Source organism: Salmo salar, chromosome ssa14 (genome assembly GCF_905237065.1).
Source record: "Salmo salar chromosome ssa14, Ssal_v3.1, whole genome shotgun sequence".
Taxonomy (NCBI): domain Eukaryota; kingdom Metazoa; phylum Chordata; class Actinopteri; order Salmoniformes; family Salmonidae; genus Salmo; species Salmo salar.
The window spans coordinates 12,405,746-12,431,151 of NC_059455.1; the positions used below are offsets into that span (position 1 = coordinate 12,405,746).

Consider the following 25,406-nt stretch of genomic DNA (forward strand, 5'->3'; position numbering starts at 1 on the left):
TGGTTGCTTGTTGTAAAAGTCCATGACGGCAATACATCCAGGTACTCACCATCATCACTGGAGCTTTCCCTGGGCCTGAGTAGTGGGTGCTGTTTGGGCAGCTTGCGGAGGAGAGGATGCGGTTTGCTCTTGATGCCCTTGGATGCCGTCTGCTTACTCTGACTGGAATCCGTCTGCTTACTCTGACTGGAATCCGTCTGCTTACTCTGACTGGAATCCGTCTGCTTACTCTGACTGGAATCCGTCTGCTTACTCTGACTGGAATCCGTCTGCTTACTCTGACTGGAATCCGTCTGCTTACTCTGACTGGAATCCGTCTGCTTACTCTGACTGGAATCCGTCTGCTTACTCTGACTGGAATCCGTCTGCTTACTCTGACTGGAATCCGTCTGCTTACTCTGACTGGAATCCGTCTGCTTAATTGAACTTGAGTCCGTCTGCTTAATTGAACTTGAGTCCGTCTGCTTACTTGGACTTAAGTTTGTCAGCTTACTTGGACGTAAGATCGTCGGCTTACTTGGACGTACATTTGTCTGCTTCATTAAAGTTACATCCGCCTGCACAGGGGAAAGACATTGCTGTGGAAAGAGAGGGGAAGAGGATGAGTAGCCATCAGCTGGCTCGTGTCGATCCACATCTAATGGCGTTTTCTGCTGTATGGCAAGTGTGGAAACATCCATGTCACATTTTCATTTTGAACATATTCACCTCTTAATATCACTCAACTATCATCACAAACTACACTACTAACCAAACAGTAATAACTTCAAAAAAGATAACGCCATGAAAGAGGGCAAACAAACCTTCCGCCTGTCCCTTCGGACCTCCGCCTTGACCCTCTTGGCTGTCCTGGTGTGTGCTTGGGTCTGGACAGGCTCTGGACTGCTAGGGGACCTGGCTTCAGACCTCTCCTCCCAAGCCTGGGCCTCGCCAGGATGCTGCCGCCACTTACCGAGGCCTTGGGTCTGGGCTTTGGTTTCAACCGGTTCTTCCTTATAGGGAATCTGTGCGTCGGCCTGGTTCTGCTCTCCTTTGGTAGATGGGACGTGGGACTCCTGCTGCTCGGCCTTGACTTGGGCCTGGGGCTTGGCCTTGAGTTGGAGGTGGGGTTGGAGGTGCCGTGGCAGGTGCTCCCTGGCATAACTGTGCACATGGAGGTGGGTGTGGTGAATCTGCTGCTGGTTCTCACGAGCGTAGCTATGGACCTGCAGGGCCTCCTTAGGGCTCTGGGTCTTATGAAAGAGCAGGCTGGCCACCCCTAGCTTTCTGATCGGCTGGGTGGAGGGGCCAGTCCTGGCTGGAGGAGCCACGACTGGAAGGTGCCCGTTTCTGTGCGACTGGGGTTGAGCCAAAATGGCCGCCGCATGATTGCTGGTGGAGGGGATGGTGACTTTTTGCGGAGTAGGGCTTCTGCTGCTGTTACCCTGCATTGGGTCCGTCTTTACATTAGGGAGGTCCCTCAAGGTGACTGAAATACAAACATGTGTATAAGGAGAAGCAATGGGGATAGCATTTCCAAGTATCAGAGTCCCATTGAGAATCAGTGATGCCGATCTATTTACTACAATAATCTGATTTTTCACTTAATTTTTTTTTATACCAAACAAAAAACATTGATTTCAAAGTTTAACAAACCATAGAACTCTATGCACAAGGACTAATTTTAACAGTCTCAGTGAAATTCCGTTATAGGGGAATTGCCCTAATACACACACAAAAGAGGCCTAGATTCAAACAATTTGACATTTGGTGGTGGGATTTGAACACAAGCCTCCAGAGGCGCTGACATGATACATTAGTTAAATCAGAGGTAACATGAAAAAGTATCATACCATGCATCATCTGTTTCGAGGTTTCATATAATTGCACAAGTTTTACATTGTGAAATTAAGTGATGAGGTAGAAAAGCACAGTCTTACAGTCAGTGAGGTTACCTGTATCTTTGCACTCCTCTGCTCCCGTGCCCTGAGTGGTGAGGCCTAGTCTGGCTTTCTTTCCATACTCCTCTTCTTCATCTTTAGGGACCACCTCATCAGGTACATCCAGACACACTCGGTGCCTCTTGGTCCCTATCCTCTGTGTGGGGCTGATGGGCCACAAAACATTAAAAAGTTCATTCGTTTTTCATGTCAAGCATTTTAGAATGGGAATTTAAATCCATATACCGTAAAACAAAACAAAAAAATCTGCTCGACCAACGTAAAAATGAACAGATCTCTTCTGACCTCTTTCTCTCCCCCTCCGTGTTGAGCTCATCCACACATGGCTCATGGGAGATGGAGTCCTTCCCCTCCTCCTCCCCCAGGAACTCCTTGGCCTCTGGGGTGGGTCGTGAGTGGTCAATGGACCCCGTGTCCTGACCTGCCAGCCACTGCTCGTAGCGTTCCGGCTGGTACTTCTTCACAAACAGGTCCATGGAGATCTTCACCATGTCCTTCCTGCACGAACACTGGAGGCAAGAGGAAGGAACTATAAGTGCTAGAGAAGTAATCATGCCCCCAAAGAATGAAGGTAAAAAAAATAAAAAATAACACAAAAGTAAAACTAGTCAGTCTGATAGAGCAGGGGTGTCAAACTCATTTTAGCTCAGGGGCCACATGGAGGAAAATCTATTCCCAAGTGGGCCGGACCGGTAAAATCATGGTATATATAACTTAAAAACAACAACTTCAGATTGTTTTCTTTGTTTTAATACGATCAACATAAAACATAAAGCTGGAGCCTGAGGACAGTGTGTCCACAATAGTACAAGCACAACATCACTATTAATCATAAAACACCTCAAGTTTATTTGAAAATTCTAAAGAAAAAGAACACAATCAATGATTCACAGAAGTATATCACAGATCACAGAACTATATCAGGGTGTCTCATGCAGCACTTTAAGTGGGGTTGCATAGTTTATTTGACTCCTGATACCTGGCATCTTTTAGCTTTCACCAGCGCATCAATATCAGGCGTCACATCCTGAGTGACAGCCAACTTCAGGATGTGATTCAAGTGCTTGTGCGTGAGCCTTGAGTGCAGCTTTGTTTCATTTATGCTCATTACATTGAAAACTTGCTCACAAAGATATGTGGTTCCAAACATGCACAACAGTTTTGCAGCGAGGGCTGTCAAGTTGGGGTAACCTGGCAAGAGATTCTGATAAAATGTGTCCAAGCCAGCTGCAGCAAATTTGCCCTTCATATCTGAGTCACACTGCAAGTCTATTATTTCAAGTTGGATGCTGACGGGCAGATCAGAGGAATTCACGGTGAATGGCGAGCAAAAAACGTTGAAGTCTTTCTCCAGTTCACCAAAAATCTGAAAGCGTTGCTCAAACTCCCGTAACAGTCCCGTTATTTTATCTTTGAACCGCTTCATGTCTGCCACATATTGGGTCGCGCACACATTTTTCAGACAGGGCAAGTGAGCTACATCACCACCGGCGAGTTGCGTCTCCCACAATGACAGCTTCAACTTGAAAGAACGTATGCTGTCATAATACTGCGTGACGACTTTGTTGCGCCCTTGCAGCTGTTTGTTCAAGTTATTCAGGTGCTCTGTAACATCCACCATAAATGCAAGGTCCTGCATCCATTCTGCGGAATGAAATTCTAACACTGGTTTGCCCTTTTCTTCCACGAACTGTTCAATTTCTTCTCGTAAATCAAAGAAACGCCTAATCACAGCACCTCGGCTTAACCATCTTACCTCAGTGTGGTATGGCAGGCCATAGATGTGGTCTTTCTCTCCGAGAAGGCTGTCAAACTGATTCAGGCTTCTGGATCGGATGAAATTAACAGTTTGGATGACCACCTTCATGATGTTATCCATCTTTAATGACTTGCAACACAAAGCCTCCTGGTGCAAAATACAGTGAACAGTCCAAAAATCACGTCCTCCATTTGCAGATTGCACTTTCTCTCTGAACTTTGTCACAACGCCTGCTTTTTTCCCCCGATCATTGAGGGCGCACCATCTGTAGCCAGGCTGACAGCGCGGGACAAGTCCACTCCGACCCTGTCCAGCGCGCCGACGAGTGCGGTGAAATCTGTCATCGACACCAACTCCACGAAGTCCTCGGTGACGGTCAATGTGTCATCAAGAAGAAGCTGGGGGACAATGAAAGACCACTCTAAAATGTGCAGTTTTGTCACGCAACACAACGCCACAGACGTCTCAAATTTTTAGGGAGTGTGCCATTGGCATGCTGACTGCAGAGATGTGCACCAGAACTGTTGCCAGAGAATTTCATGTTAATTTCTCTACCATAAACTACCTCCAACTTCATTTTAGAGAATTTGGCAGTACGTCCAACCACTCACAACCGCAGACCACGTGTAACCACGCCAGCCCAGGACCTCAACATCTGGCTTCTTCACCTGCGGGACCATCTGAGACCAGCCACCTGGACAGCTGATGAAACTCTGGGTTTGCACAACCGAAGAATTTCTGCACAAACTAAGCTACGGACAACGAACACAATTGTATTTTATTGATGGCAATTTGAATGCACAGAGATATCGTGCCGGGATACTGAGGCCCATTGTTGTGCCATTCATCCTCCCCCACCACCTCATGTTTCAGCATGTTAATGCACGGCCCCATGTCGCAAGGACCTGTACACAATTCCTGGAAGCTGAAAATGTCCCAGTTCTTCCACTGCCTGCATACTCACTAGACATGTCACCCATTGAGCATGTTTGGGATTCTCTGGATCGACGTGTATGACAAAGTGTTCCAGTTCCCACCAATATCCAACAACTTCGCACAGCCATTGAAGACGAGTGGGACAACATTCCAGAGGCCACAATCAACAGCCTGATCAACTCTACAAAAATTAGATGTGACTTGCTGCATGAGGCAAATGGGGGTCACACCAGATACTGACTGTTTTTTTTTTTTAAAAGGTATCTGTGACTAACAGATGTATTCCTAGTCACATGAAATTCATAGATTAGGGCCCAATTCATTGATTTCAACTGACTGATTTCCTTGAACTGTGACTTTGAAATTGTTGCATGTGGAGTTTATATTTTTGTTTAGTGTATATTTTTATGTTATTGATAAGATATTTTGAACAATGATTCCCTACAGTATTCAGTGCTTGTTTTCTCACATCAATTGAAATTGAGCGAACAGTGTAGAATTTTAGCAACCAGGAAATGACAGAGGGATTTCTACATTGGCCGCTTGCCCTGGTTCCCACTAGATAACACAACCACCCCATTTTGATAAAATAAGCCAGCCCGGCGGGAGAAATCAATAGGCGAATATCACAGCCAATCACACAATGGCAGGTAAGTAATACGGTGAAACACTATCATTCCAATATTACTGCAGATATAATGAAACATTTCTGAAATGCCCCCAAAAATACAAATCCTATGTATAGCACCTTTAACTTCTCTTGGGTAGGGGGCAGTATTTTCACAGCCGGATGAAAAACGTACCCAAATTAAACTGCCTACTACTCGGGCCCAGAAACTAGAATATGCATATTATTAGTAGATTTGGGTAGAAAACACTCTGACGTTTCTAAAACTGTTTGAATGATGTCTGTGAGTATAACAGAACTCATATGGCAGGCAAAAACCTGAGAAAAATCCAACCAGGAAATTGAAAATCTGAGGCTGTAGTTGTTTAAAATTAATTCCCTTTCCAAACTACAGTGACTTAGGGGTCATTTTGCACTTCCTAAGGCTTCCACTATATGTCAACAGTCTTTAGAAAGTTGTTTGAGGCTTCTATGGTGAATTTTGAGGGAATAACAGCCGGTTCAAGCAGTGGATTGTCTGAGGTCATGTAGTTACTTCATGCGCATTCATGCATGGCTAACATTTTTTTATTTTTCTTCTGTAATGAATACGCTATTGTCCGGTTGGAATATTATCCATTATTTATGTTAAAAACACCCGAAGGATTGATTGTAAACATCGTTTGACATGTTTCTACAAACGGTAATGGAACTTTTGAGCTTTTCGTCTATTGATTTGCGCTCCCGCATCGTGCCTTTGGAATAGTGTTCTGGACGCGCCAACAGAGGTATTTGGACATAAATGATGGACTTTATCGAACAAATGAACATTTCTAGTGGAAGTGGGAGTCCTGCGAGTGCATTCCGCCGAAGATCAGCAAAGGTAAGGAAAGATTTATAACACTAATTTAGAGTTTTATTGATGCCACGACTTGGCGGGTAGCTGTATAGCTTTATTTGATCGTTGAGCTCTGTACTCAGAATATTGAACAATGTGCTTTCGCCGAAAAGCTATTTTAAAATCTGACACAGCGGTTGCATTAAGGAGTAGTATATCTATAATTCTTTAAATAATTGTTATATATTTTGTCAACGTTTATGATGAGTATTTCTGTAAATTAATGTGCACATTCACCAGAAGTTTTGGGAGGCAAACATTGTCTGAACATCATGTGCCAATGTAAAATGCTGTTTTTGGATATAAATATGAACTTGATCGAACAAAACATACATGTATTGTGTAACATGATGTCCTATGAGTGTCATCTGATGAAGATCGTCAAAGGTTAGTGCTTAATTTTAGCTGTATTTCTAGTTTTTGTGACGCCTCTCCTTGCTAGGAAAATGGCTGTGTGGCTTTTCTTGTTTAGGTGGTGTGCTAACATAATCTAATGTTTTGCTTTCGCTGTAAAGCCTTTTTGAAATCGGACAATGTGGTTGCATTAAGGAGAAGTGTATCTTTAAAATGGTGTAAAATAGTCGTATGTTTGAGAAATTTGAATTATGAGATTTTGGTTGTTTTGAATTTGCCGCCCTGCTATTTCACTGGCTGTTGGGAGTGTGTCCCGCAGGTGGGACAGTCACGTCCCACATAGCCAAGAGAGGTTAAAGGAGGAACACTGAAAGAAAATAAACCTCTTCCTTACCAGTATGGCTTGCTTTCCATACTCAATCCATCTTTCAGTGGCAAAGTTAGTGGACTCTGCACAGTTATAGCCGTGGTTAAAGCCGGCATGGTAGCTATAGGGAAACGTCACCATAAATTCACCTGGCTCCTGAGTGATCTGGAAAACAAACAGGAAATAGCAATGATATACTAGACTCTGTATAAAGCTTTATATATCAGCATAAGAGTTTGACATCACACATTAGGCTAGTATTACCTTCTCAAATGGAATGCCATATTTCCTCAATATGGAGGGAGAGATGAGGGTCATCTTGTGCCTCAGGAAGGCTTCGCAATTTTGGTGGCTTCCAGGGAAAAAACCTGCAGGGGAACAACAGAAAACAGTGTGTTGGATTAAAGCTTGTTAAAAGTCAGTTGTATTCTAATATGAAGGAGAAGAAAAAAGAAGAAAAAAAACCAGCATCACAACGTCACACATTATCATCCCTCTCACCTTGAGCCAAGCGCTCCATTCTTTTCCCATGCTCTGGAGGAACGCAGTACCTGTGAGGGCATCATAATGACAACAAATCAGTTAACAGCTGCCATTTATTTCTACTCGTTGAGTGTTGCTCCGATAACGACAAAGAGTCCCCAAACCACACCTACATGACCATCATCAGTATGTTGATGCTTAATAATGTGGCTCTTACACACACACAAAACTACCAGGTAAATGTATTATGTGAGTAATAGTGTAGTTAGTTACCAGGACTTGGGCGCTCCAAAGTGGAGGTAGTTGATACTGTAGAGATCCATGTCTTCGGTGTGCCAGGCGAAGGTGGTCTTCCACATGCCAAAGTACAGGTAGGGCGTGTTCACCCCCTCGATGGTGATGCCACTCTCGTACTCCACCGTGTCCAGGATGGTGTTCAGTTTGCCGATGTTCCAATCAGTCACATCCTGGAGAGAACGACAGAATAATGTAACTATAGTCGCTGGAGATTCGTCGTCATCGCAGCAGTGAAACAAAACCATTGCAACCTTGTGTATTTGTAGTGAATTCAAATTGCGGGTGCAAAACATGATTCTGAGAGAAACACTTACAAGTAATCTACACAACCACAAAACATCTCACTCTCATCAGCCAACATCCTTATAAACAGGAACGATAACAACATGTTAACTTCTCTAGGGTAGGGGGCAGTATTTTGACGTCCGGATGAAAGGCGTGCCCAAATTAAACTACCTGCTACTCAGGCTCAGAAGGTAGGATATGCATATTATTAGGAGATTTGGATAGAAAACACTCTGAAGGCTCTAAAACTGATGGAATGATGTCTGTGAGTATAACAGAACTCATATGGCAGGCAAAAACCTGAGAAAAATCCAACCAGGAAGTGTGGAAATCTGAGGTTTGTAGTTTTTCAATTGATTCCCTATCCAGTATACAGTGACTTAGGGTTCATTATGCACTTCCTAAGGCTTCCACTAGATGTCAACAGTCTTTAGAACGTTTTATGCTTCTACTGTGAATATGGAGCGAACAAGAGGGCCTGGAAGTAGATGAGTGAGAAAATGACATGAACTCAGAGGCGCGCACTCGCGTGAGAGTTAGCTGTGTTCCTTTTCTTTTCTTAACCTGTTGGGGCTAGGGGGGAGTATTTGCACAGCCGGATAAAAAACGTACCCGATTTAATCTGGTTACTACTCCTGCCCAGTAACTAGAATATGCATATATTTAGTAGATTTGTATAGAAAACACTAAAGTTTCTAAAACTGTTTGAATGGTATCTGTGAGTATAACAGAACTCATATGGCAGGCCAAAACCTGAGAAGATTCCATGCAGGAAGTGGAAATCTGATTTGTGGAATCACATTTGCCTATGAAACACACCGTGAGTTAGGATTCATTTAGCACTTCCTAAGGCTTCCACTAGATGTCAACAGTTTTTACAAAGGGGTTTGAGTCTTCTCCGGTAAAAACTGACCGAACGAGAGGCCTGGAAAGTTGGTCATAGAGGGAGGGCCATTACTACTATGACGTGCGCGCCCGTGGGTACCCTCTCATTCCGAAATGTTTAGTAAGACAATGCAATCGTCCGCCTTGAATATTATTGAAGCTCTGATTGAGAAAGGCCCTAAAGATTTGTTACACAACGTTTGACATGTTTGAACAAACGTAAATATATATTTTTTGCACATTCGTGACGACAAGTCCCGTGCGCCTCGTACATTATGAGTAGCCTTCGGAACGTGCTAACAAGAAGGAGCTATTGGGACATAAATTATTTACTTTTTTGAACAAAACTACATTTGTTGTGGACCTGGGATTCCTGGAAGTGCCTTCTGATGAAGATAATCAAAAAGGTAAGGGAATATTTACAATAGTATATTTGATTTTAGATGGTTCCAAGATGGCGCTAACCTGTATCGCCTAGCCTATTTTTCTGAGCATAGCACCTCGTTTATTGCAAAGTGTGATTTCCCAGTAAAGTTATTTTTAAATCTGGCAATGCGGTTGCATTCACGAGATGTTAATCTATAATTCTTTGAATGACAATATTATATTTTACCAAGGTTTTCGAATAGTAATTTTGTAAATTGTAGCGCTGATTCACCGGAAGCATTTGAGGAAAAATATTTTCCGAACGTCACGCGCCGATGTAAAATGCTGTTTTTATATATAAATATGAACTTTATCGAACAAAAAAATGCATGTATTGTGTAACATGATGTCCTAGGAGTGTCATCTGATGAAGATTGTCAAAGGTTAGTGCTGCATTTAGCTGTGTTTTGGGTATTTGTGATGCATGCTAGTTGCTTTGAAAATGGCAGTGTGATTATTTTTGGCAGGGTACTCTAACATAATCTAATGTTTTGCTTTTGCTGTAAGCCTTTTTGAAATCGGACAACGTGGTTCGATTCAGGAGAGGTGTATCTATAAAATGGTGTAAAATAGTCATATGTTTGAGAAATAGAAGTTATAGCATTTATGAGATATTTGTATTTCGCGCGACGCGACTCCACTGGCTGTTGACTAGGGTGGGACGCAAACGTCCCACGTTGCCCAGACAGGTTAACATTGGAATTGTCCGGTTGGAATATTAATGTTAAAAACGTCCTAAAGATTGATGCTATATATCGTTTGACATATTTCTACAAATGTAAATATAACTTTTTTTAACTTTTCGTCATGACATTTGCACGCACTTCCTGCATTTGGAGTAGTGGACTGAACGCACGAACAAAAGGAGGTATTTGGACATAAACTATGGACTTTATCGAACAAAACAAACATTTATTGTGGACCGGGGATTCCTGGGAGTGCATTCTGATAAAGCTCATCAAAGGTAAGTGAATATTTATAATATTATTTCTGAGTTTTGTTGACTCCACAAAATGGCGGGTTTGGTTTCGTGTCTGAACGCTGTACTCAGATTATTGCAAAATTTGCTTTCGCCATAAAGCTTTTTTGAAATCTGACACAGCGGTTGCATTAACCTGTTTGGGCTAGGGGGCAGTATTGAGAATTTTGGAAAAAATATGTGCCCATTTTTAACTGCCTCCTACACCAACTCAGAAGCTAGAATATGCATATTATTGTTCAGGTTTGGATAGAAAACACCCTAAAGTTTCTAAAACTGTTTGAATGGTGTCTGTGAGTATAACAGAACTCCTATGGCAGGCAAAAACCTGACAAGGTTTCATGCAGGAAGTGGCCTGTCTGACAAGGAGTCGTGCGTCTTGCATCTGTTTATTGAAGAGTAAGGATCTTAGCTGTAACGTGACAATTCCCAGGGCTCCAATAGGCTCTCAGAACCCGGGAAAAACCTGAACGATGACGAGGCAGCCTCTGGCTGAAACAGATTATCGCCTTATCCAAGTGGCCGATCAGAGGACCATTGAATGAGGCGCGTGCACGAATCGCCCCCGTGGAGAAATTTCATTCGGCTGTTTAGCTTATTGCAGATTCCCGGTCGGAATATGATCGCTTTTCTATGAGATAAATGGCATAAAAATTGGTTTTAAACAGCGGTTGACATGCTTCGAAGTACGGTAATGTAATATTTAGACATTTTTTGTCACGCCATGCGCCATGCGCACGACCGTTATTTACCATTCGTATAGTGTCTAGAACGCACGAACAAAACAGAGGATATTTGGATATAACGATGGATTATTTGGGACCAAACCTACATTTGTTATTGAAGTAGAAGTCCTGGGAGTGCATTCTGACGAAGAACAGGAAAGGTAAGAACATTTTTCTTATAGGAAATAGGATTTTGGTGAAGGCTAATCTTGCGGGTGTCTAAATAGCTAGCCGTGATGGCTGGGCTATGTACTTAGAATATTGCAAAATGTGCTTCATCCGAAAAGCTATTTTAAAATCGGACATATCGAGTGCATAGAGGAGTAATGCATCTATAATTCTTAAAATAATTGTTATGCTTTTTGTGAACGTTTATCGTGAGTAATTTAGCAAACTGTTAGTAAATTCCCCGGAAGTTTGCGGGGGGTATGCTTTTTCTGAACGTCACATGCTAATGTAAAAAGCTGTTTTTTGATATAAATATGAACTTGATTGAACAGACATGCATGTATTGTATAACATAATGTCCTAGGTGTGTCATCTGATGAAGATCATAAAAGGTTAGTGCTGCATTTAGCTGTGGTTTGGGTTTTTGTGACATTATATGCTAGCTTGAAAAATGGGTGTCTGATTATTTCTGGCTGGGCACTCTCCTGACATAATCTAATGTTTTGCTTTCGTTGTAAAGCCTTTTTGAAATCGGACAGTGTGGTTAGATTAAGGAGAGTCTTGTCTTTAAATAGCTGTAAAATAGTCATATGTTTGAGAAATTGAAGTAATAGTATTTCAAACGATTCAAAAATCGCGCCACTGAATTCAGGTGGCTGTTACATAGGTGGGACGAATTCGTCCCGCCTTGCCCATAGAGGTTAAGGAGAAGTGTATCTATAATTCTTTAAATACCTGTTGAATATTTTATCAACGTTTATGATGAGTATTTCTGTAAATTGATGTGCTCATTTACCGGAAGTTTTGGGAGGCAAAACATTTCTGAACATTACACGCCAATGTAAAATGGGGTTTTTGGATATAAATATGAACTTTATCGAGCAAAACATACATGTATTGTGTAACATCTGATGAAGATCAAAGGTGAGTCATTAATTTTAGCTGTATTTCTGGTTTTTGTGACGCCTCTCCTTTCTTGGAAAATGGCTGTGTGGTTTTTCTTGTTTAGGTACTGTCTTAACATAATCTAATGTTATGCTTTCGCTGTAAAGCCTTTTTGAAATCGGACAATGTGGTTGGATTAACGAGAAGTGTATCTTTAAAATGGGATATAATAGTTGTATGTTTGAGAAATTTGAATTGTGAGATTTTTGTTGTTTTGAATTTGCCGCCCTGCTATTTCACTGGCTGTTGAATAGTGTGTCCCGCAGGGGGACGCTAGTGTCCCACGTAGCCCTGAGAGGTTAACATTGTAAACACCATAGAACATTAAAAACAACCCAGAGGGGATTCGTTATTACTCACGGGGTCATAGAGCGTTCCGTTTACATCAGCCCCGTAGATGGGCGGGTTAAAGGTTACGTTCTTCCAGTACTTCCTCTCCAGCTCTTCAAAGTCGGTATAGCGAGGACTGCAGAACCTATGTTGGGGAAAAAATAAATAGGGCCAATCGGCACAGCTGAGTAGACATTTTTAAATGAGTGTCTGTAAAGCCACAGCCTGTCATACTTTCAACCATATTAACTTTTGTAGCTGTATCATTTCCAAAATCATATAGCATGTCCACAGAGTGGCTTTCCTAACCACAGACCAAACATACAGTATAGCTTATTCATACACTAGGTTCAGTATGTTATAAAATATATGTTACAGATGTTACAGTGTTGGTACAGTCAGACTCACTTGTCGCTGTTGGCCGTCTTGCGGAACTCTCGGACGGTCATGGGCTTCTTCTGGATGTTGTACTGGGTGAACAGACCTGACTGGCCCGTCACTACCTGCTGGATAGGAGCTGGGATCACCAGGTCATCTATATCGTCATAGGACTTCCTGGGTTTCCAATCCTTCGGTGGCACGATCTGTAAAAACAAGCATTTTGCACCACAAAGTTACAGTTCTGAAAGCAGGTAAAGGTAATGCAAAAAAAATTGTCACAAGGCAGAAGGGGTTGTGTCGTTACTTACTTTAGCCAGCCCGGCTTTGTGTGCTCCCTGGGACTCCATGTAGGCAATGTAGCGGCTGAAGTTCTGGAACTCCTCAGTAGTGGGGTGAAAGGTCATGATCCCTTTGGAGCCGGGAGCCTGAGGCCCCGAATCGGACGCCATCCTAAATAGAATGGCCCTGCAGATCAGAATTAAACAAGTTTCAAGATCACAAGAATAGCGACAGTTTAACAACAGTAGTCCGGGAGCATGCACGTTATTGATAATGCTAAGGATGTCCGTTGGGGAAGAAGAAAAAAAATCTGTGGAGACTGGGTGGCCAGATGGTGGGAAAACATCTGTGTGATGCATAATATGCTGGTTCATGACCAAGTCACAGCCCTTTGTTAGGCTGCTGAGTGTTTACAATGTGTTGGTCAGTTGTAAATAGCTATGTAAAACAACAAGTCAGTCGAAGTTGATTTAGTCCTTTGTCTCATGCATGTACCCATTGAGATCCTATTAAAATAACACGAGGGCTATGTCATAATCCCTCAAAGTCCCAGAATGGGGTCAAAATGGCAGCCATATTGGTCTGGGAGAAATCCAAACCAGTCTAATTGGAAAGAATGGCAGTAGAGGCATAATACTGACTTTACTTACGCAGGAAAATTAAAAGGCATGTGATATCAGAAATGGTGTAATAGAATTGTTGTCAACCTAAAATATTGTAATATAATTATAAATACAGTTTATATGGGTTTTATACCAAGTTTCAGTATAATAACCTCTAAAATATATGTAAACAGACCATTTTTGTTTTCTTGGAAAGCTGTGAGTGCTATTATATGATACAATATCAGTACTTGCTGTCCTAAGTCCTATCATCAACTGATTTCAGCCAGTGTATGGCTGTGGATTGACTGTATTGTTTGAACGGAACGTTGGCATATTGTCAGTTAATTTGAAAAATGTATGGAATCATTCCTGGTAAAACTGGCTGGCAAGCTAGTTAACAAAAATGTTAAAATGAAATCCACTTTCGAGAGGTGAAAGACGACGGCCAGAGCTTACCCACGATGTTGCACAACAATGGAAGTCAATAAGTCATCATTTTAGTCCAAGTATGATATTTTTGGGCTTGAAGTGACAAAACCGAACTGCCCGCTTCGTGCCAATGATGTGAGTTTTCCTAATAAATGAAATAATTTTTAGTCTGTTTCATTTGAAATGGTGCCACCCACCAGCATGGCATTAGAAACACCTGGAAAGATCACAAGTCACGACTGAGCAATATAATAGATCATCTTTGGATAAATGAAAATAGTTCACCAAGGCCTTTTACGATAAAAAAAAAAGGTCAGTTCCAGTCTAATTAACGGGGTGAGTCTCCCATAGACACCAATGCAACGCAGCTGGGTCTGGTCTACTTAACTTGGCTGCCTGAGCCATGGAACAAATTAAAATAGGGGGTGTAAACTTGTGCTTTTGGGCCCCCACTTATTTCCCCCTGCAAATGAACATAATGTCAAGTTACAGTTTATCTGTATAAAAAAATAAAAATAAAAATAAACATACGACCATTTATTTTAAAAATGTTACAACAACGCTCCCCCCAAAGAAATCTTCACCCACACGGGGCACCAGGCCATGCAAAACGAACGTGCCTATTGCATCAATAATTAGGCTATCCATATTACCGGAGCTTATAATATTTATATGGCAGATTCACAACCATAGAATAAAGCATTGATATATATAGTGCCTTTGGAAAGTATTCAGACCCCTTGACTTTTTCCACATTGTTATGTTACAGCCTTATTCTAAATTATATATTTTTCCATCAGCAATCTACACACAATACCCCATAATGACAAAGGGAAAAGAAGTTATACATTTTTTGCAAATGTAGCACACGCTCCAGCAGGTATATCTCACTGGTCACCTCCAAAGCCAATTCCTCCTTTGGTCGCATTTCCTTCCAGCTCTCTGCTGCCAATGACTGCAACGAACTGCAAAAATCCCTGAAGCTGGAGACTCATATATCCCTCACCAGCTTTAAGCACCAGCTGTCAGAGCAGCTCACAGATCACTGCACCTGTACATAGCCCATCTGTAAACACCCCATCTATCTGCCTCATCACCATACTGTATTTATTTATCTTGCTCCTTTGCACCCCAGTATCTCTACTTGCACATTAATCTTCTGCACATCTACCATTCCAGTGTTTAATTGTTATATTGTAATTACTTCGCCACCATGGCCTACTTATTGCCTTAACTCCCTTATCTTACCTCATTTGCACTCACTGTATATAGACTTTTTGTTTTCTTTTTTTCTACTGTATTATTGACTGTATGTTTTGTTTATTCCATGTGTAACTCTGTGCTGTTGTATGTGTAGAATTGCTATGCTTCATCTTGGCCAGGTCGCAAGTGAGAACTTGTTCTCAACTAGCCTACCTGGTTAAATAAAAGGTGAAATAAAAATAAAAAAATAAAATAAAAAACTGAAATACCTTATCTACATAAATATTCAGCTCAGGAACATCCTATTTCCATTGATCATCCTTAAGATATTTCTACAACTTGATTGGAGTCCACCTGTGGTAAATCCAATTGATTGGACATTATTTGGAAAGGCACACACCTGTCTATATAAGGTCCCACAGTTGACAGTGCATGTCAGAGCAAAAACCAAGCCATGGGGTTGAAAGAATTGTCCATAGAGCTCAGAGAAAGGATTGTGTTGAGGCACAGATCTGGGGAAGGGTACCAAAACATTTCTGCAGCATTGAAGGTCCTCAAGAACACAGTGGCCTCCATCGTTCTTAAATGGAAGAAGTTTGGAACCACCAAGACTCTTCCAAGAGCTGCCCGCCCGACCAAACTGAGCAATCGGGGGAGAAGGGCCTTGGTCAGGGAGGTGACCAAGAACCCGATGGTCACTAACAGAGCTCTAGAGTTCCTCTGTGGAGATGGGATAACCTTCCAGAAGGACAACCATCTCTGCAGCACTCCACCAATCAGGGCTTTATGGTAGAGTGGCCAGACGGAAGCCACTCCTCAGTAAAAGGCACAACAGCCCCCTTGGAGTTTGCCAAAAGGCACCTAAAGACTCTCAGACCATGCGAAACAAGATTCTCTGGTCTGATGAAACCAAGATTGAACTCTTTGGCCTGAATGCCAAGCGTCACGTCTGGAGGAAACCTGGCACCATCACTACGGTGAAGCATGGCGGTGGCAGCATCATGCGGTGGGGATGTTATTCAGCGGAAGGGACTGGGAGACTAGTCAGAATCAAGGCAAAGATGAACGGAGCAAGGTACAGAGGGATCCTTGATTAAAACCTGCTCCAGAGTGCTCAGGACCTCAGACTGGGGCGAGGGTTTACCTTCCAACAGGACAACGACCCTAAGCACACAGCCAAGACAACGCAGGAGTGGCTTCGGGACAACTCTCTGAATGTCCTTGAGTGGCCCAGCCAGAGCCCGGACTTGAATCCGATTGAACATCTCTGGAGAGACCTGAAAATAGCTGTGCCGCAACACTCCCCATCTAACCTGAAGAGCTTGAGAGGATCTGCAGAGAGGAATGGGAGAAACTCCCCATATACAGGTGTGCCAAGCTTGTAGCGTCATACCCGAGAAGGCTCAAGGCTGTAATCGCTGCCAAAGGTGCTTCAACAAAGTACTGAGTAAAGGGTCTGAATACTTATGTAAAATGTGATATCAGTTTATAAATTTGCTAACAATTTCTAAAAACATGTTTTTGCTGTGTCATTATGGGGTATTGTGTGTAGATTGATGAGGGGGAAAAAACGATGTAATCAATTTTAGAATAAGGCTGTAACGTAACAAAATATCAAAAAGGTTAAGGGGTCTGAATACTTTCTGAATGCACTGTAGCTAGCTCGCTGAAATTATGAGAACGAAGAACATAGCTATTTGATAATGTCCGTGTGCATGTCCAAATATTCATGACGTGTGGAATCCGACACAGCTTCACTAGAATTATCAAAAGGGCAGGAGTCAGACAGGTCAAATCTTAACATGTATAAAACTCATATAGGCATGGTTTAGCAGAAACTTATCTTTTGACACATAGACTGGTTTTCTGAAATTATTATTTTTACTTGACTTAAGGTGTCAGCATGCTTCAGTACGGCTGGCGCCTAGCTCGGCTTGGCAAACCGAACGAGTGTTCTCGCATACTGCCTTAAAAGACATTTACTTGAAAAACTAGAAAAAAAGCATCAATTTTACAGTTTGTCCATTTTGAGACACAGTAGACACTTACTCAAAATAATCCGAATGAATCTAAGATCATTCAAGAAATCTGTCATAAATTTTGCAGTTTTTGCCAAGGAGCGTTTGATGTTTTCGCTTAGTCGCGCGATTTTACATCTAACTAAGATGTTTGGTGCAGCATTTCTCAATGAAAAAAATGTGCATGGAAACGAGTCGACTCTCAATGAATGACAACAAAGACTTTATTGAATAATCCCTACTGTTGACCAATCACTGACAAAGGGGCGTAGACTTCAGCTTGCCTCAAGGGAAACAAAATGTGCCCGAAAAGCTGAAATAACCTTTACAGAAGTCCAAAATTAACAAAAACATCATAATATATGCTCCAACTCTTCTGAACTGTTTCGGCTGAGAAACATGCGGACGCCTTAACAGTATGCCTGTCTTAACTGAAATGGTGCTCACTTAACTTTTGGGGCGGCAGGTAGCCTAGTGGTTAGAGTGTTGGGCCAGTAACCGAAAGGTTTCTGGATCAAATCCCTGAGCTGACAAGGTAAAAATCTGTCGTTCTGCTCCTGAACATGGCCACTGTCCCCCGGTGGGCTGTCATTGTAAATAAGAATTTGTTCTTAATTAACTGACTTGCCTAGTTAAATTGTTAAAAAAAATTAAAATAGCTGGCTATGGTTAGCTTAGCATGCTAGCTAGTTACATTGACAGCTGACATTCAGTGCCCTATGTGTTGACATGTCTCTGCTACAAGTGAAAAGCACCACAACATTCCCACCCAAAATTCCTGAATATGTATTGTGTCAGTGTTAGTCTTCCAGGTGGAACCAATTATTTATATACGCTAGATGACTGACAGGGGGCGTTGTTTTGAAGCCACCGTGCCTCCCTCTTGGGACTCCCCCACCGTTGTAAAAAACACTTTGGAAGCTATTAAAATATATTTATAAATCTATACATTTATTTTTGCCATATTTATTCTATTACAGAGCTAAACATGAAAATAAAAATATATAAAAACATTTCTTAAAGTATACTTTTTTAGATAGTAACAATTGTACTGTCTCCACCACAACAAAAATACATGTAATGTTATCCAAGAAGCATTTAAATAAAATACTGTAGAATTCTATTTATTCCTATGGAGGACTACTTTTCTGAAGACTGCCAATATGGCCGACCAGTGGCTTCAAAGCCTCTCATTAGCCAATACATAGCATCAGCAATATATTAATCCTAAACAAGAATTCACGGTCTAGGACTGAAATTACTCAAAATATATGTGGCAACTTCCTCTGAGGTGGGCCTTTAAAAATCATTATTATACACAATACACAGCACTGGCCAACCATAGTTGACCAACTCCCTGACCAAAATGGCTGACATTTATCCTATCATAGGAAGGTTCATTACCATTCTAGTATTATAATTCTATATACCAAACAGACCAAAAGAAAAACAGCAACCTGATTGGTCGAGAGCAGTGTCTCTTAAAGTCAAGTTCGGCCTACCCTGAAGTGCATCTAGTTAACAGTTCTAGTTAACGGCTAACAGCTTATAGCAAATGTTCTAGCCTAATGTTATGCGTGTCATAAACAATATAAATAATAACACGTCAATAAGAAATCATGTTTTATACTAACTAAATATCTTGCTTATAATACATAGAAAATAGCTAAGTTAGCTAACTAGCAAGCCATCTTATTGCTAACGTCTGCTAGCTAGCTAGCCATTGCAATTTCAACGACGTGTTCATGATGAACAAATCCACATATGGCGTTAAGTTACAACTTTAAAATAATATAACTTACCAACAATGTTAAATAGCTTCAACCGATAATTATTGGGCAGTTGTTGTCTTGATATCAATAGTAATTCCGATTTTACCCCGAAGAGAAGGACCTGTCCTCCATTACTACCAGTACGCAAGCGCACGCTCAGATGTTTACCATCATACGCATAAATTCAGACGTAGCTAGCGAGCCAATCACTGAACGATTTTGTCGACGTGCAATATCAGCCAACATCTTTTTCCAAATAAATTAGATTATACTAAACAAATATAGATTGAGACTGGGTTAAAAGAAAACGACATTATCGTTGGTTGATGCATGGTGGCATTTGATGTGAAAAGGCTCGTCTCTTGATGAAGGAACACTAACCGTATTCTAAAACGGTATGATAAGAATACAGTAAGTAATCTAACGTAGCCGAAGAAAACGAAACACCTGAAACAGGATTGGCCACATATTGTGGTGCGTTCAGTTCGCTTAAATGTTTGCTACGTTGCCGAACCACAGTTCTTGAACAGACTTTGAGGTACGTTTGCTCCGGTTTGGTGGGTGGGTGTGGTTTGAAGCAACGAGTTACGTATTTAAAGGGCAGTGGCCATGCTGACACCTTTGTGATTTGCTGAACTAAAAGGACTACAGTTCCCAAAGTACAACTGATTTTACCAAGCTACGGCTGTGTCAAGTCGTGGTTGTGTGATTGCGTTGTGTTGAACAGAAAATATCATACAACTGTCTCCTTAAGTGCACATATGTGACCTACCGGCTCTTTTGGGTCTTATGTAGCGACATTTAAAATTTTGTTTTTTACATTTGATAAACTTGTAACAACACTTTTGAGAAAATGGCCCTTGAATGTTTTGGTGCATCTGCTGTAGAGCTCTTCTTTGTCTACACAACCATCCGTTCACACAATCTAAAGCCTTAGCCCCAGACATCTCTTTTAAGGATTCACATGTGTGGCCAAGTGCTAAACAAGTGAGTATGGCAATGTACTAAACAACCAAAGATTTCAAGACTAAAGGCTGGTTTATACTACGTCTATCGACATGTTTGTATATAGTTGTCGCAGTGACATCATGAAAATTCTATTGTCGTTCGACATCAAACTTGTTGTTGCTGTTATGAAAAAGTATAAACTCAAAAATGACAGGCTGCATGACATCAGCAGCCTGGTGGTCCAAGATAGCATAAATTGTGTAATTTAACACCAATAAAGTAATCTGTTAAAACATTTTTTTTAGTATATGTCAATCTAGCAAACCAGGCAACTAAAAGCAACTTTCTAAACAATGTTTTGGTTCGTTTCTAGCTTGTCTCCGGATTACATCTTCAAAATAAGGGCAAACATGGCATCCGTGACAGAGAGGGAGAAGCGTTCATCCATGTATACGGGTAGCTAGCTACATTTTCAGATATTATACGTTTCTAATTTCGTCAGAAAGTTGTTTTCATTGCAAATTAAAGCGTACTGTTAGCTAGCTAGCTAACGTTAGCTGGCTGGCTGGCTGGCTCGCTAGCTAACGTTACGTGCATGATCTGTGTAGTAACATTATTCGTATCTCAGAACCATTTACATTGCTAGTTATAGCCTAATGGTAGCTAGCTAGCTAACATTGAACCTAGTTGGTTAGCTTTAGCTATCTGTAGATTCATGCAGGGTAGTAACATTATGAGCTGGGATGATGGTTCATTGTTTAGCTAGCTACATGTCCAAACAAAAGACTCCACTATGCAAGTAAGCATTTCACTGAACCGTTTACACCTTCTGTATCCTGTGCATGTGACAAATAAACTTAGATTTGATATAGTGTGTGTTTACCAGAGACGGTAATGTGAAGAACAACATGACCTGCACTAAAGTTACATTTACATTTTACATTTTAGTCATTTAGCAGACGCTCTTATCCAGAGCGACTTACAATAGTGAATGCATACATTTCATACTTTTTTTGTTTGTTTGTTTTTTTGTACTGTTAAATTATGATATAACGTTAGGCCAACGAGACAGTGTCCAAGTTCTAAAATTCTCCAGTATATGCCCTGCTTTTATTTTGTCACACTCACAACCCTAAGATATTTTCTCTAATTACTTCGCCATTAACTTGTAAGTAATTATATTTTTGTGAGTTTATTTTCTAGTAATAATGAATACAAATTAGCCAAAATTAATACGTCAGCTTTATGATATGGTCATTATTTTCTCAAAAGTGGAGTTACAAGTTTATCAACATTCAAATAAGAATTACTTTCCCATCGTTCCTCAACTGTAGTGTATGATATCCTCTTACATCTAGACGTTCCGCTACCGGAACACCTCTTCCAATATCCAATGATAGGTGTGGCGCGAAATACAAACTCCTCGAAAATCCGAAAACCTCCATTTTTCAAACATATGACTATTTTACACCATTTTAAAGACAAGACTCTCCTTTATCTAACCACACTGTCCGATTTCAAAAAGGCTTTACAGCGAAAGCAAAACATTAGATTATGTCAGCAGAGTACCCAGCCAGAAATAATCAGACACCCATTTTTCAAGCTAGCATATAATGTCACAAAAAACAAAACCACAGCTAAATGCAGCACTAACCTTTGATGATCTTCATCAGATGACACTCCTAGGACATTATGTTATACAATACATGCATGTTTTGTTCAATCAAGTTCATATTTATATCAAAAACCAGCTTTTTACATTAGCATGTGACGTTCAGAACTAGCATTCCCACCGAACACTTCCGGTGAATTTACTAAATTACTCACGATAAACGTTCACAAAAAACATAACAATTATTTTAAGAATTATAGATACAGAACTCCTTTATGCAATCGCGGTGTCCGATTTTAAAATAGCTTTTCGGTGAAAGCACATTTTGCAATATTCTGAGTAGATAGCCCGGCCATCATGGCTAGCTATTTTGACACCCACCAAGTTTGGTACTCACCAAACTCAGATTTACTATAAGAAAAATTGGATTACCTTTGCTGTTCTTCGTCAGAATGCACTCCCAGGACTTCTACTTCAATAACAAATGTTGGTTTGGTTCCAAATAATCCATAGTTATATCCAAATAGCGGCGTTTTGTTGTGCGTTCAAGACACTATCCGAAGGGTAAAGATGGGTGACGCGCCCGGGCGCGTTTCGTGACAATAAAATTCAAAATATTCCATTACCGTACTTCGAAGCATGTCAAACGCTGTTTAAAATCAATTTTTATGCGATTTTTCTCATAAAAAAAGCGATAATATTCCGACCGGGAGTCGTTGTTTTCGTTCAAAGACTGAAAATAAAAACATGGAGTCGTCTCGTGCACGTGTGCGCCAGTCTCATTGTTCTCAGATCGACCACTTACCAAATGCGCTACTGTTTTTCAGCCATGGCTTGCAAAGTCATCATTCCACGTTCTGGCGCCTTCTGAGAGCCTATGGGAGCGTTAGAAAATGTCACGTTACAGCAGAGATCCCCTGTTTTGGATAGAGATGATCAACAAGGCCAAGAAATGGTCAGAGAGGGCGCTTCCTGTTTGGAATCTTCTCAGGTTTTGGCTTGCCAAATGAGTTCTGTTATACTCACAGACACCATTCAAACAGTTTTAGAAACTTTGGAGTGTTTTCTATCCAAAGCTAATAATTATATGCATATTCTAGTTTCTGGGCAGGAGTAATAATCAGATTAAATCGGGTACGTTTTTTATCCGGCCGTGAAAATACTGCCCCCTATCCATAACAAGATATACCATTTTCTAGAGCTGAGTCTACTTTTATCAAATGTTGCAACATAAGACCAAATTGAACCGGTCGGTCACATATGTGCACTTCAGGAGACAGTTGTATGATATTTTCTGTTTAACACAACGCAATCACACAACCATGACTTGACACAGCCGTAGCTTCAGGTGTACTCTGGGAACTGTAGTCCTCTTAGTTCAGAAAATCACAAAGATGTTTTTAATTATGTTTCATTTTTGTTGTTGTTGAAGGCTGATCTCACCAAATCAGACTTTGGTGTAGGGTACAGTACATTCTGACTTGGTCCCCCTTCCCGGTGGCTCAAGTTAGTTTTTTAGATCATAACACATTCCCTTCACCTGAAACTAAAGCATGTAGAAAATGTAAATGTAATTCTCACTAAAAGATAAGACATTAAATAATACATTTTCTTTCATTCACCCCAACTGACATAAGTGTAACTCTTGCGATTGCTATATCAACAGAGTTAATTGGACATTGTTTCAATACAGCTCATGCAAATAAGAACAGTACACAGTAAAAAACAAAACACCATAAAAGCATTCATATTTCATCAATACTCTAGATATTGAGGGCCACTATACATACTAGTAACAACTGCTAACCAGAAGAGTATTGTCCTCACTAAAGTGCCTTGAGAGGAAGCTACTAGACTATTGAGATGCAGCCCCAGTGCGTGTCCTCAAGGTGAGGTGTTGAATGTGCCCCCCAGGGATCGGGGGAATGCGAAGGGAGAGAAGTCCTTGTGGGCGAACATGATAACGTCGCTCGGTTTTTGGTAGTAACCGGAAGTATTCTGCAAGAAGTCGGCCATCGTGGCAGCGGAGATCCGGCTGCTGCCGTAAGTATGAGGCGTGTTCGCCTTCAACTCCTCCTGTAACACCATGTATAACACACACACTCACAAGTCAGGTCATGTTGGAAACTTAGGGGTTAGTGGTTTGAGAGTAAGGGGCTAGGCCAGGGTGAGAGTAGGGGAGTAATGGTAGGGTATAGGGAAATAATAATCCAGGAAAGTGCATCTACATGTCCTCCTAAACACACCAGACACCTCTTCTCAAACACTGGATTATCATCCCTCACCTCAGACACAAGTACACCCAAACATGTAAATAGGGGAACACTCTTAATAGTGTGTGTGTGTGTGTGATGTCCTCTTACACGTCAGGTAGGAAGTAGCAGTGCCAACACTGAGGAAGATCTATTAACCTGAGCCACGGTGCACCCGGCTACGGCCCGTAACATGAACAAGAAAAAGTGGTGAGGGAGGAGCGCCCTTCTCAAGTCGAACAGTAATCTGCGCCGCTTGGTCAAAAGTAGTAGGCTTGATTACCAACAACGATGAGACGGCCTATAGGGAGGAGGTGAGGGCACTCGGAGTGTGGTGTCAGGAAAACAACCTCTCACTCAATGTCAACAAATCAAAGGAGATGATCGTGGACTTCAGGAAACAGCAGAGGGAGCACCCCCCTATCCACATCAATGGGACAGCAGTGGAGAAGGTGGAAAGTTCCTCGACGTACACATCACGGACAAACTGAAATGGTCCACCCACACAGACAGTGTGGTGAAGAAGGCGCAACAGAGCCTCTTCAACCTCAGGAGGCTGAAGAAATTTGGCTTGTCACCTAAAACCCTCACAAACTTTTACAGATGCACAATTGAGAGCATCCTGTCGGGCTGTATCACCGCCTGGTACGGCAACTGCACCACCCACAACCGCAGGGCTCTACAGAGGGTGGTGTGGTCTGCACAACGCAACACCGGGGGAAAACTACCTAACCTCCAAGACACCTAGAGCACCCGATGTCACAGGAACGCCAAAAAGATCATCAAGGCCAAAAACCACCCGAGCCACTGCCTGTTCATCCCACTACCATCCAGAAGGCGAGGTCAGTACAGGTGCATCAAAGCTGGGACCGAGAGACAGAAGCTATTTTTCAATCTCAAGGCCATCAGACTGTTAAACAGCCATCACTAACAAAGAGAGGCTGCTGCCTACATACAGACTTGAAATCATTGGCCACTCCAACAAATGGATCACTAGTCACTTTATTAATGGCACTTTAATAACGATGTTTACATATCTTGCATTACTCATCCCATATGTATATACTGTATTTTATACCATCTATTCCATCTTGCCTGTGCCGCTCAGTCATTGCTCATCCATATATTTATATGTACATATTCTTATTCCATCCTTTTAGTGGTTTTTGTGGAATTGTTAGATTACTTGTTGATATTGCTGCAATGTCGGAACTAGAAGCACAAGCATTTCGCTTCACTCGCAATAACATCTGCTAACCATATGTATGTGACCAATAAAATTTGATTTGATTTGTCAACAAGGCAGCATGGTGCATCGTTCAGAATCATACATCGCTTTTCCATAAAATATGTCTTTGAATTTTCAAACTCGTTTTTCTTTGGGAAGGCAGATAGTGTTTTTTATCAAAAGCAATCACTTTTGCATGTGAAAGCACAGAATCCTACCCATTACTCCATGTGCTTAACCTACGTCACTTTTGTTTTGAGCTGACTTCGACGTCGGCCAGAGCAGGTCACCTGGC

General features: G+C 41.5%; 1 protein-coding gene across 2 annotated transcripts in view; it reads right to left on the reverse strand.

The window, feature by feature from the left end:
- LOC106568967 (lysine-specific demethylase 4A) overlaps positions 1-19,335 on the reverse strand; it is a 39,248-nt gene extending 19,913 nt beyond the window's left edge. For both annotated transcript variants that reach the window (XM_045693910.1, XM_045693909.1), the window contains exons 1-12: positions 19,102-19,335; positions 13,074-13,230; positions 12,793-12,968; positions 12,415-12,529; positions 7,618-7,811; positions 7,363-7,412; positions 7,126-7,229; positions 6,889-7,026; positions 2,226-2,449; positions 1,935-2,086; positions 804-1,468; positions 50-578 (exon numbers count right to left, since the gene is read on the reverse strand). In XM_045693910.1, coding sequence (XP_045549866.1) covers positions 50-578; positions 804-1,468; positions 1,935-2,086; positions 2,226-2,449; positions 6,889-7,026; positions 7,126-7,229; positions 7,363-7,412; positions 7,618-7,811; positions 12,415-12,529; positions 12,793-12,968; positions 13,074-13,214 — 2,488 coding nt within the window. In that variant the 5' untranslated portion in view covers positions 13,215-13,230; positions 19,102-19,335. The remainder of the gene's footprint in view (positions 1-49; positions 579-803; positions 1,469-1,934; positions 2,087-2,225; positions 2,450-6,888; positions 7,027-7,125; positions 7,230-7,362; positions 7,413-7,617; positions 7,812-12,414; positions 12,530-12,792; positions 12,969-13,073; positions 13,231-19,101) is intronic.
- Between the last annotated feature and the right edge of the window lie 6,071 nt (positions 19,336-25,406).